This window comes from Mustela lutreola, chromosome 2 (assembly GCF_030435805.1).
Source record: "Mustela lutreola isolate mMusLut2 chromosome 2, mMusLut2.pri, whole genome shotgun sequence".
In the NCBI taxonomy this organism is placed as follows: Eukaryota; Metazoa; Chordata; class Mammalia; order Carnivora; family Mustelidae; genus Mustela; species Mustela lutreola.
The window spans coordinates 22,143,962-22,157,051 of NC_081291.1; the positions used below are offsets into that span (position 1 = coordinate 22,143,962).

General features: G+C 41.9%; 1 protein-coding gene across 17 annotated transcripts in view; it reads right to left on the reverse strand.

Annotated features, from left to right (window-relative positions):
* Nucleotides 1-13,090, reverse strand: part of SFMBT1 (Scm like with four mbt domains 1) — a 120,825-nt gene that overhangs the window by 11,158 nt on the left and 96,577 nt on the right. For 16 of the 17 annotated variants that reach the window (XM_059161166.1, XM_059161160.1, XM_059161164.1 and 13 more), the window contains 5 exons: nucleotides 12,201-12,283; nucleotides 7,699-7,825; nucleotides 6,369-6,482; nucleotides 3,712-3,754; nucleotides 2,167-2,237 (listed from right to left, as the gene is read on the reverse strand). In XM_059161166.1, coding sequence (XP_059017149.1) covers nucleotides 2,167-2,237; nucleotides 3,712-3,754; nucleotides 6,369-6,482; nucleotides 7,699-7,825; nucleotides 12,201-12,283 — 438 coding nt within the window. The remainder of the gene's footprint in view (nucleotides 1-2,166; nucleotides 2,238-3,711; nucleotides 3,755-6,368; nucleotides 6,483-7,698; nucleotides 7,826-12,200; nucleotides 12,284-13,090) is intronic. The other variant, XM_059161167.1, reaches the window with a different exon arrangement.

The window sequence follows — 13,090 nt, forward strand, 5'->3', positions numbered from 1 at the left end:
AACATTAGTGTCTTAATTCTATAGTTCTCGTAGGCATTAGAATAGCCAGTAATACATCAAAATTAAAGAGTTGCCTTATGTTTTTAATTTACCTTACCCTTTGATACCAAATCAAAACCACAACGAGCTCTCACCTCACACCTGTTACGATGGCTATTATCAAAAAGACAGGAAATAGTAAGTGTTGGCAAAGAGGTGGAGAAAAGAACGCTGGTACCCCGTGGGAATGCAAACAGGCGCAGCCACTCTGAACAGTACGGGGGTTCCTCAAGAAGTCAAAAAGAGAACTACCTTGTGATCCAGTAATTCCACTTCACAGGGAATTTATCTGAAGGAAACAAAAATACTAACTGGAAAAGGTATCTGCCGCCCACCCCCACCATGTTCACTGCAGCATTATTTACAACAGTCAAGATATGGAAACAACCCGAGTGTCCACGGACAGACAGATGGATATAGAATGGAATATTATTCAGCCATCTAAAAAAAAAGAAATCCTGTCATTTGTGACACCATGAATGGACCCTGAGTTCACTCACTAAGTAGAATAAATCAGACTGAGAAAGACAAATATCATATGATCTCTCTCATTTGTGGGATTTAAACAACAAAAACAACAAGACCCCAACTCACAGATACAGAGAACAGGCTGGTGGTCGCCAGAGGCAGGGGTAGGAAGTGGGCGAAATGGGTGAAGATGGTCAAAAGGTACAAACCTCCAGTTTTAAGTTAAGTCTTGGGGATGTACTGTGCAGCAGTGAGTATAGCAGTAATATTACTGTGCTGTACATCTGAACATTGCTAAGAGAACAGATCTTCTCATCACAAGAAAAAAAACGTAATTATGTGGTGGTAGATGTTAACCAGACTTACTATGGTGACCATTTTGCAATAGATACAAATATCAAATCACTATGTTATACATCTGAAACTAATATGTTTTGTGTCAATTATATCTCAATAAAAAATGGGTAATTTTTAAAAAGATATTTACTAGTAATGTTATTCTGCTGGGTACTCAAAAGATAACATTATGGTCAAGTAAGAGTTATCCTGGCAATGTAAGGAGGATTCAACCTTAGGAAAAAAATCTATCACTGAGATTCACCACATTAATAATCTTAGAAAAATCATATATCATCCAATGCTAAGGAAAAATTCTTTGGTCAAAGTGAACATGGGTTTATGACTCAAGTTCCTAGAAAACTAGAAACAGAAGGGAACTTCTTTAGCAGTTACATGCCAATCACCTATTGAACAGAGGAAGTTTAAATACTTTCATTTTAATATCATGAATAAAACAGTGATGCCACTGTCATCATGCCTTTTAAATACAGGGATAAGCTCTATAGGGACAAGTGACAATAAGTAAGTGACAACAAGTAAGTGACAATAAACGAGTATAGCCAGCTGGTTACTACGATGAAGGTTGTCACCTTTTTGAAAAGGCCCTGATCCTCCACCCGTGAGTGACTCAATGAGAAGGCAGTGTGTGGAAAAGAAGAAAGTGTGGGTTTTGAACTTGAGAAAGAGCTGAGCTACTTTTTTGACCCATCTACTCATAAAGCTGTGTGGCCTCTCGGAGCTTTGATTTCTTTTCTGTTCTAGACATTTACTAAACACCGTCCAAATGTGTAACCTGTGCTACATGCTCATCCAGACGCTGAGCACGCGACCAGCAAAGGTGGAGCCAAGAGCGGTCCCAGGGAGAGCCGCTCTGACAAGGGCCCTGGCCTCCACGAGGATTCTTAATTCACTTGTCAGGCATTGCCTCCGGGACAATGTTTTTCCAGGGCTTTATTTTTTTTAATTGTGAAATATGTAACATAATGTGTACACCACAGAAAGTGTTTAAAGAACAATAAACACCCACCTGTCAACCATCCAGCTTAAGAAGGTACACTGCTTGGAAAGCTCCTGGCTCTTCATCTAAACTAGGGATGAAAATACTGACCCCTCCAGAGCCCTTGGCACCCAACAAGTGATCAGGAGAGAATAGTCAATAATTACATATGGGCAGAAATATCATCCTAGAGATAATTATTAAACATAAGAGATCCCTCTGTGAAGCTACATCCTATAAATCAAAGGTACTGTTTAAGATACAGTCCATTAAAAAACCCAGAAGGTTCTCTTCTGCACAAGACTGCAAGCACTTATTTATACCTGAGTCTGTGGAGTTCAGCTCCTGATTCTTCAGACCATCGTGGACAGTCCTAGAGGACGGTATTCTGGGTCAAGATAACACAACAAAACAGTAAGACAATCCTTAAGGTCAGTGAAGTGTGACAGTTAGTTTCCTTCAAATCTAAGAAAGCAAATGCGGCAGATTGCAAACTGTATAACAGAAGGTGCTTCCCTGATCACACTTTTATATTTTTAACAATGGTTTTTGAAACTATGTACATGGTTTAATGAGCCAACAGACAGTCTGTAGACAGTGCTGTATTACTTCATATGCAAATCAACTTTCTCTCACTCATGTGAGCAACAAATTATAGAATTCCTTCTGGAATTCTCAAACCATAAGTATATTTTTCATCTTTCTCAATAGTCAAAGAACAAAAACATTTCTTACAAGGGTCTGTTTTCTTCTATCAGTTTCAAAATCAAAGACAAATTAGGTTTTAAAAATCAGAAACTTATTCTATATGTAGCAATCAATGAAAAAGGCTAACTTGTCTCTTTTAGAATACTTCCTGAATAAAACCATGGATCTGTCTCAGCAACTGAGTCCAGGAGAACCGCAAGGCCAGATGTTGACACTGCTATCTCACCTCTCTACCTGGAACTTCTCCACCTCACTCCACTTCTGCGGTCAGTCTACTCCTCACACAGCCGCAGAAGCAGCCATAAGTCACACAGAATCTGCTACAGACTGAATCCATTCACTGAAGCCCCACTCCGACTGCGTCTGGAGACGGAGCTCTTGCGAGGTAAATAAAGGCGTGGCTCTGATCTAGGGGGAGCTGGCTCTCCCTGCCAGCTGGCCCTACCATGTAAGGACGAGAGAAGCTGGCAGTCAGCAGGAAGAGAGCCCGGCCAGGAACCCAATTGGGCTGGCACTCTGACTTCGGACTTCCCAGCCTGCAGAACTGGGAGAAAATAAATTTCTGTTGTTTCAGCCACCGAGTCAGTAGTATTTAGTTATGGCAGCTTGTGCAAAATAACACAGACTTGAAAACCCAGTATTCAGAAACACATATTACATGTATTTTAAAGGCATCACTGATTGAGTGCTTCTCAAAGCTGTGTCAGAAGGTACACCATCCAGGGCGTCCCGACAGAGCACAAAGGTTCCCCTGAGCACACCTTCTCTTTTACAGCCACTATCTTTCACCCCAACTTTTCTTTCATTGTGAGAAATCATATCATATCCTAATTTCTAATTTTTGCTCTTCCTTAACAAATAACAGTACAGAGATTCTATTTCCTCTCTTATGCAAATGCTTTCAGGCTCTAAAAGCCAAAGAAAACTCAACTGGTGGGAACATCTTGAGAAGGCATTTTACCCCTTTGTATATAAGGCCATTTCAGAAAATGCGTATGCTGTAAGGAAAATTATGTAACCTAGCAAAAGCTGAATTACAGAATTATGCTTCCACCCAAGAAAATAACATATGAGATACATTCTCTGAAATAGCGATTTCTTTTTCTAGATATTCTAACTTTCAAATGTCAACTGTTCAAACGTACTAGTATATTACTTACTGTTTTTCTGGTTGAACCACTGCAATTTTCCTCTGTTTGTGTACTGCAAGAAGAAAACAAAACTATAAATGTCAAGAAAAATAAACAAAGGAAAAGTTACATATATATTAAGCTACCATTAACATATACAAAGCCCAGTCATGTGTGTATTTAACAAGTAAGTACTATGAATTAAGTGCTGATATAGCTGAATATCCAGACTGAGGCACATTTTCTGAGTAGGAGGAGTCTGTACACAAAGACCAAGGCTCTTCAATCCATCGAATCCTATGAATACTTTCACACAGGAAAAGATTTTCAAAAGAAAATTTCACATTAATGAAATTAATATAAAAACACATAAATTAACTAAACAGATCAAAGACTTAAACATAGGGACACCTGGGTGGCTCAGTTGATTAAGTGGCTGACTCTTGGTTTCAGCTCAGGTGATGATCTCAGGGTCATGAGATAGAGAGAGCCCTATGTTGCACTCTGTCCTGAGTGTTAAGACTGCTTGAAATTCTCTCTATCCATCTCCCTTTGTCCCACCCCTAAAAAAAAAAAAAAAAAAAAAAAGAGCTTATAAAAAGACCTAAAGGGGTGCCTAGATAGCTCAGTTGGTTAAGCATCTGTCTTCAGCTCAGGTCATGATCCCAGAGTCCTGGGATCAAGCCTCATATTGGACTCCCTGCTCAGAGGGGAACCTGCTTTTCCCTCTCCCTCTAACCCTCCCCACTCTCCCCCTGTCAAATAAATACAATCTTTAAAAAATTTTTTAAATAAACAGAAATTTTTTTAAAAGGCCTAAACATAAAGGCTAAAACTATAAAACTCTCAGAAGATACCGTACGAGAAAATCTTCATGACATTAGATTTGGCAACTATTTCTTAGATATGACACTGAAAGCAGAGGCAACAAAAGAAAAAACAAATTGGACTACATCAAGTTCTAAAACTTCTGTGCATCAGATAACACTATCAAGAGAGAGAAAAGGCACCCCGCAGAATGGGAGAAAATACTTGCAAATCAGGTATCTTATAAGGAAGGCATTATTATCTAGAATATATAACAAAATCCTACAACTCAGCAACAATAACAACAAAAAACCCAGTAAAAAAAAAATGGGCAAAAGACCTGAAGAGACGTTTCTTGAAAGAAGATACACCAATACCCAGTAAGCATATGAAAAGGTGCTCAACAAAGCTAAGGACTAGGAAAACGCAAACCAGGACCAGAGTAAGACACCACCCTGTACCTATCAGCAGCACTATTATAAAAAACTAACAAACAAAAAACCACCCAACAAACAATAGCAACAAACCCAAAAAGCAAGCAAGCAAACAAGAAACTCAGAAAGACGGGGCGCCTGGGCGGCTCAGTGGGTTAAAGCCTCTGCCTTCGGCTCAGGTCATGATCTCAGGGTCCTGGGATCGAGCCCCGCATCGGGCTCTCTGCTCAGCAGGGAGCCTGCTTCCTCCTCCCTCTCTGCCTGCCTCTCTGCCTACTTGTGATCTCTGTCTGTCAAATAAATAAAATCTTTGAAAAAAAAAAAAGAAGAAAGAAACTCAGAAAGTAACAAGTGCCAGAGGGTGTGAGGAAAGCGGAGTCCTCATCCCATGGACATGTGCAGAACAGTCTAACGGTTCCTCCAAGTGTTAACCAGAGAGTCACACTCGAGAGATGGAAAGACATGTCCACATAGAAACCTGCAGACAGATGTTACAGCAGCATTCTTCATAACCACTAAGGAATGGAGACAACCCAAATGTCCCTCGACTGAGACACGGATAAAAAAAAATGGGGCCTAACACTACAGTGCAATGGCACTAAAAATACACAGGAGCGAAGCGCCGACACACACCCCACACGGATGAACTCTGGAGACGTGATGCAGAGTAAAGGAAGCCCGTCACACGTGAGCACCTGCTGCATGATCCCACAGGCAAACGTACATAGTAGGAGAAAGAAGAGAAGTAGGTGACTGGGGCTGGGGGCAGGAGGTAAAGAGGCAACTGCCAAGGGGTACAGGGCTTCTTTCTGAGACAATGCAAATGTTTTCAAATGTTCTGTGGTGACAGTTGTACAACTCCATGAATATATTAAAAACCACTGAATTCTATGATCAAATTTTTTGTTATATAAATTATATTTCAATAAAGCCATTTTTAAAAGGGAGAGTGGGGCGGGATGACACTTTTAGGGTTAGGTTACAGAAACACTCTGGCTTCCACCTCTCTCAACCTCTCTTCCTGGCTAGCTCGGATGGAAGCCAACTGCCATGTGTGGGCTCCCCTATGAAGAGGCCCACATGGCAGAAACTGAGGGAAGCCTACCACCAACAGCCAGCAAGGAACTGAGGCCCTCAGGCCCAGAGCCATGAGGGAATGCAACTAGCTACATGGCAGCAGACCCTCTACACTGTGGGCCTTGAGATGGCTGCAGTCACTGGCTGAGTACAGACAGGCTCATGAGGGGCTTGGGTCCAGAGCACCCAGATTCCTGCCCTGCAGAAACTGTTAAGAAAATCCATGCTTGTCACTGTAAGAGATTTCCTATGAGGAAGAGACAGCCAGAACACCGCTTTGTTTCTCTCAACTGTCCAGATGCATCCTAATGGTGGCAGCCACACAACATTACTTATGGATCAGCCCCTGGGCCAGACATAGACAGCTACCTCGTGCTCGGCGAGGGGCGCTGAGGGGATGGCCATTGGTTTCACACCAGCCCAAAGGAAATATATCCATGGATTCCACATTCACAATACATTCCGGTACGGGCTTCTTAGAACCTGTTTAAATTAAAACAAAGTTTTAGATCATTAAACAGCCTTCTTCATAAAGTACTTCCTAGACAATATTCTACTGTTGCAGTAATGCAGACACAAAATCTGAGCAAGTTCCTTTTACAGAGAAGTCATACTTTTACATATGTGACAAACATTAAGCAAAAAAAGTAAATATCCCCTACGCATACTGGTACAAATATGAAAATGAGGGCGCCTGGGTGGCTCAATCAGTTAAGCAATCAACTCCTGGTTTCAGCTCAGGTCATGATCTCAGGGTCCTGAGATCAAGCCCCGCGTCAGGCTCTGTGCTCGGCAGGGAGTCTGCTTGAGATTCTCTCTCTCCCTCTCCTGTCCCTCTGCCCTTCCCCCTCCTTCATCTTGTCTCTCTTTCTCTCTCTTTCAAGTAAATTCATAAATTTTTAAAAAAGGAAAAGAAAATGGGTAGTGGGCATACAGCGTGACCCCCAGTTACAGAACAACAAATAAGCAAGCGGAACTACCAGCAGTATCACTCAGACGGCTGACAAATATAATCGATTCCATGAAACGACTGCAAAACAAAAGGCAACAGTGACAGTTCTACTCGATGAGAACATTAGCTCTGGTCCTTGGGAACAAACCAGTGAGGTCAACTCAGCAAGTGATATTGCTCAGCAGGGGTTGTACAATAGTCTGGATTCAATCCCGTCGCCGACATCTGCATTAAATGCCTGTTCTACAAACTGGAAAGAGTAGGTACCAAGTCTGTTTGGTAGGACGTAAGGAAGAAACCCAAGCTGTCTTCAGTACTGCAGTGCTGATGCTCACATAAGGCTTTCCATCCACAAACCCATCCAATCACTGAACATTACTTTTAGTATATCTTCTATTTTACATATTTTTTGTTGCTATTGGGTAGGGGCAATCAAAATATCATCTCTTAAGTGAGCTACATGTTAATGCTGATGCTCGTATATTCTAGTTACATCAAAACATACACCACCTTCAAGAAAACAGGAGACTCTGCAGTGAAGGCTTTTTACTTACATTCATTTCCTAAAGTTTGAAAGTCAAGGACAGAAAGAGAAGTTTTTAGCAAAGAATCTTGCACTGCAAATTACGAGTGTCTGAGCAAGACCCGTACTTAGCTAACTGCTGCAGCCTAACAGCCACATCACAGGGGTGGGCAGGCAGGGCAGAGAAGAACGGCTGCAAGCGGCTTCTCAGAGGTATGGCTTACCCTCCAGCTGGAGCCACAGGTAGGAGCCTCTCACCGCAGTAATGGTGGCAACGCACACTTCTTCGGGGAGAAGAGGGTTCACTGCCTCAAGCTTCATATTCTCCTTAAATTCATGCTCAGAAATGGACTGAAAAATAGATGATCAAATCCAAACACATACTCAGTACTAACTCACGTGCTCATCTCAGAGACTTGGCATAAGTAACATTTAACCCTACAGTAGCACTTCAAAGCTATACATTTGTTTTGCTTTATTTTGTTTCTTAAAGTCAAAAATGTCGGTCTCTCTTGGTGCTATCAACAGTATACAGTTTTGAGATCGGGTAAACCCGCATTATTGCTACCTGTGTGACCTTGCTCAAGCCTTCTGCCTCAGTTTCTTCATCTATCAGATGACCCTGAGAACACTTACCTCACTAGGTTATTAGGAGTTTTCAATAACATAAAGTCCCTAAGGCTCTGTGCCCTGAACCAGCTGGCTCTCACCCACTGTTGGTTTGCTTCTCCTCCCATACAGGGCTCTATCACACAGCAAGCTGCCTGGTGCCTCCTTCTATGTATGTCCTAAAAGGCAGTCAGGATAAATAATGCTTATGAATGAGGGAAAATATATGTTTGAAAAATTTGCAACTTCTGGGTCAAAGTGGAGAATTGAAACATATTTGATTGTTCTCTTTTCCTTCTGACATCACACTAAAATTAAAGTGTTGTCTTTTTGTTTTTTTTTTTTCCTTACATAAACCTACTAAGACAGATGTAACAGGAGACAATAATAACATATAAGCTAAAATTTAGAAGAGCATCTAGAACTAACGCAGTAGACTACAGAAGGGCGAATGTAAGTGGGCAGTGACGCAGGCTAAGAACAGGCAGCACCAGGTACCAGGCAACTGCGGGTAGAGAAGAAATAGTCCAGTGAAAAGATTCGCTGAAGATATTTAAGAACCATTTTGGTCATACCATTGGCTCTTCCACTCCATACCCCAGAGCAACTATCCCATCCCTTCCCCTGTAAAAGATGAGATTTATCCTCTAGAGAGGATCAGAGACAAGATATCCCGGGACAGGAGAGCACGTGAGTTGCTGAAAGCATACACACAGTACCCAAAACAGGGCTCTGCACACAGAATGCTGAGAGGGCCAGCCTTTGCCTCTACCCTCCAGGCAGATGGGGAAATATGTAGTTAGATGACAAGCCCAAGAAGAAACACAGATTTAGATGACAAACCCAAGAAGAAATACGGATTTAGGCATCCTCGACAAATGGCCAGCCAGATCCCACCCTAAAGAGAAGTTCAAGGTTGACAAGTCCCACCCATGTGCTCAGAGCTTCTAATCGGCTTTTATCTTTTAGTTCCCCCCCTTCTTAAATATGAGCAAATCACCCAGCGTTAGCAGACATCTAAAAACATGAAAGCTAGGGACCAAAGTAGACAAAACAAGCAAAGGGGAGAAAACTTTTTATGCAACAAGAAAATTTCCCAAAAGGCAGGAGTAATTAACATTCCCTGAGTGATAAGAAAAACTATCACATCTTTAAAATAAGAATGGTACGCTATTACAAATAAATATTCAGAGACCAGAAACAGATCAGGAAAATAAAAAAGGTGGTAATGAAAATTAAAAAACTCTAAAGAAGGGTTGAAAGATAAAGTTTAGGAAATCTTTTCATCAAGTAAAGCAAAAAGACTAAGAAACAGAGAACAAGAGAAAAGGGAAAGAAGAGTAGAGGTCTGATCCAAAGGGCCAACATACAAAAAAAAGAAATTCCAGAAAAAAAGAGAGAAAATCCAAGGAAGGAAATCAAAGAAGAGATGCAAATCTCTAGAGAGAATGTGTTCACTGAGAACCCAGCAAGTGAATGAAGACAGGCCAACAGGCTACCTGCGGCTTGGCTAGGAAACGTGGCGGCAAAGACCCTATAAGCTTCCAGGGACGGAGTGAAAGGCAGAGCATCTATGAAAGATCAAGAATAAGGACAGGTTTCAACTTCTCAACAGTTCCACCGGAAGGGAGAGAGCAACTAAATGATATTTTCAAGATGCTCAGGTAAAGTAACTTCTGACCTAAAATTCCAATAGAATGAAGACGTTTTCAAACATGCAAAGTCTATAAAAATTTACCTCTCTTGTATCTCATTTCAGGAAGCTACTGGGAAATGGGCTCCTTCCAAACAAGGGAATGAGACAAGAAAGAGGCAGCGGGTTAGACTTACAGAACAGGAATCTTAAATCTTAAGAAAGGAGAGAGGCAAACCCTTGAGTGACACTGAAAGGCAGTCCCCAGGACTACAATTTCATGGTAAGCCTAGTGAGCAACCTGTCTGGGGAGGAGAGAATGGAGGTTGCTAAAAGGGATGTCTCAAAGAAAAATATTAGAAATGGCAAAGTTCCTATTCAAGGTTATCTAAGTGGTCATGGACTTGAGAAAAAAAAAATGTGTCTATGGAATATCTTGTACTTTAACCCCTCTACCCTAAAATACAAAGAAATAACTGTAACTAGGAAAGACACACAGGTCTAGTTGGACCAAAGAGACTTCTGGGAAATGCTACAAGACAGCTCTGCGAGCATTTGCTCCAAACACAGGACTGCAACCCTGGCCCAGATGCCGGTGATCTTCACAGTCATCTCGCTTCACAGCCCACCCCAGGGCGGATGGAGCCAAAGCAGCAGGTGCTCAGGGCAGAGCCTCAGACACCTGCAGAAGTGGCTGGCTGCACAGCCTTTTCTTGGTCCTCCTGGGCTCCTGTCAGTGAGACAGCTGCCTTCCGCAACCACACACCCACAGAAAATGATAGCTGCTGCCGAGAATCATGAAGCAGTCACTGGAAAACCACTGGTGTGGGAAAGAGGAGTGTGAAAGGACTGAGGAAGGAAAAGTAACCACAAACTGACAAGAAGGTTGCACTCCTGCTGCGTCCCAGTATCAGGGTTCTCACTGCACTAGCAACCCTGGTGAAAATCCACATGCAAAGGAAAAGCCTTACCAAAAAGGTCAGCAAATTAATGCATATTAATACATCTTAAGTTAAAATAGACTGTTGCATCAAAGGATGATTCCCTGATTTAGCGGACTTTCAATTTACCCACTAAAAGTCCATCTGAGAGTCAAGTAAAGGACCGTTTGCATATGTTATTAGTGTCTCCCCACTCCTCATATAAACTCTAAGTTTCATAAAGGTGTGTGTTGGTGGGGAGATCACAGACTTCCAGATAGGACTGCCTTTGTGAAACAGTTTCAAGAAGTTACTGGAAGGTATGCTAAGAACTACCAATAGAAACAGTAATAGAAACAGACTGAGTAATTAAGCTATGAAAGGGCACCTGGGTGGGTCAGTTGGTTAAGCGTCTCACTCCTGATTTCAGCTTGGGCCACAATCTCAGGGTCATGGGATTGAGCCCTGCCTCGGGCTCTGTACTCAGCAGGGATTCTGCTTAAGGATACTCAATCTCTCTCTTCCCTCTGCCCCTCCCCCTGGCTCATGACCTCGCTCTCTCAAATAAATAAATAAATCTTTTTTTTTTTTTTTAAGATTTTATTTATTTGTCAGAGAGAGGGAGCGAGAGCGAGCACAGGCAGACAGAGTGGAAGGCAGAGTCAGAGGGAGAAGCAGGCTCCCTGCGGAGCAAGGAGCCCGATATGGGACTCGATCCCAGGATGCTGGGATCATGACCTGAGCCAAAGGCAGCTGCTTAACCAACTGAGCCACCCAGGCGTCCCTCAAATAAATAAATAAATCTTAAAAAAAAAAAAAAAGTTATGAAAAACAAGGCAATTATTAACTTGAGGACAAATAAAAGAAAATCATAAAATAATGCAATGCTCAACTGTGAATAATATACAAATGCATACAGTAGTGTAAGTATTCAATCCAGATTCAACTCCACATTGTAACAGAACTCTAACAGGAGGAAAAGGTGGGTAAGACAGAGGAGAAAGGTGATATAAAATAGCTAAGTGCTCATTCATCATAAGATACAACCAATAGACATGTCTAAAATTAATGCCTCAAAAGATGACAGTGTGCTATTCTGAAAACGATTTAAGTACAAATATCAGAAGAACAGGAGTGAGAACTCCGGGAAAGGAAGACCACAGTGAGGGATAGGGCAGGGAGCTGTTGTTACATTGTAAGCCCTTGACTGCTATTTGGTGTTATAAACCATATGCATGTAATACTTTCACAGAAGTATTTTTAAATAAGCTTAATGATTTCTTTCTACTTAATATTTAAACTTTTTCATATTTTTGAACTGCCAAAAATAATTTTGAACTAAAAAAATGCACATTATTTAAACTAAATTTAAAAAAACTGATAAAACCCAGTTAAATTAACAAATTAACTTCAAAAGTAAATGAATTTTCCTTGGACCATTTTATTATAGTCAACAAGATGCTCATCTGGGTTGAGTGAGGGGACTGAGTAATAACCATGGGAGCCCAGGAAGCACAGCAGTGCCGGGCAGATGACAACAGTGATGAGGGGCCGGGGTTCTCACCGGAGGAAAGCACCTCTGGGGAGCAGCTTCAGCACCACACTGTTTGAGGTAGTCAGCCCAATCAAAGTCCTGGCCTGGGTAGCCTAGGGAAGGACAAAAAAAAAAGAGAGATTCACACCACATATGCCTGCCCGGCTCTTCCATTCTGCCAGGGGTCCACCCAGAACTTCTCGTTTGCTAAGCTGAGGACTTGGCTCATTTTAGGGAGGAGGGAAAACAACCTATAAATCCAAAGCATCATTCATGTTATAAAGCAGAGCAACTCTGGTTAAACCGTAGCAATATAATACAATTCTTCAGATACATTTTTTTAAACTTTCTAGTTCCAAACTATGCATTTATTTTCAACACTATTTTATTTGATTAGCTGCTGGCAGTTTACCGAAAGAATTTAAGACACTTATGACTGGATTTGAATTGTTCTAATAAATCCAGTCGGGCTCTATTCTATGTCGGGCTCTAAAGGAAGAGACACCAAATAATCTTTTTGCTCTCACAAAGCTATGCCCTCATGTATCTTCGCCACCCCTGACACAATGCTCTTAGCACTGTTTTCAGATTCCTGTTTTACAGAATCCCAATGCTCTTAAAAACTTAATCATGAATTCACTTCAGCAAGAGTCCAGCATAACTGCCTGCTTCAGTCCCCCAACATTCCTGGTAGCGGCTTCTCAGACCCGGCCCCCAGGCTGCCGCCCGGAGTGGACAACGTCCCAGGCACAGAGCGGGCTACCACACTATGCCACCTGACAGACATACATCCCCTGCAATCCCTCCTCTGCCCAACTTAGACTGGCACCATGCTCTCCCCCTGTTCTCCACCTCTATACCTCACACTACATTAGCTGCCATTTTCAGTTACATCATCTGCTACTTTCCTCCTACTTATA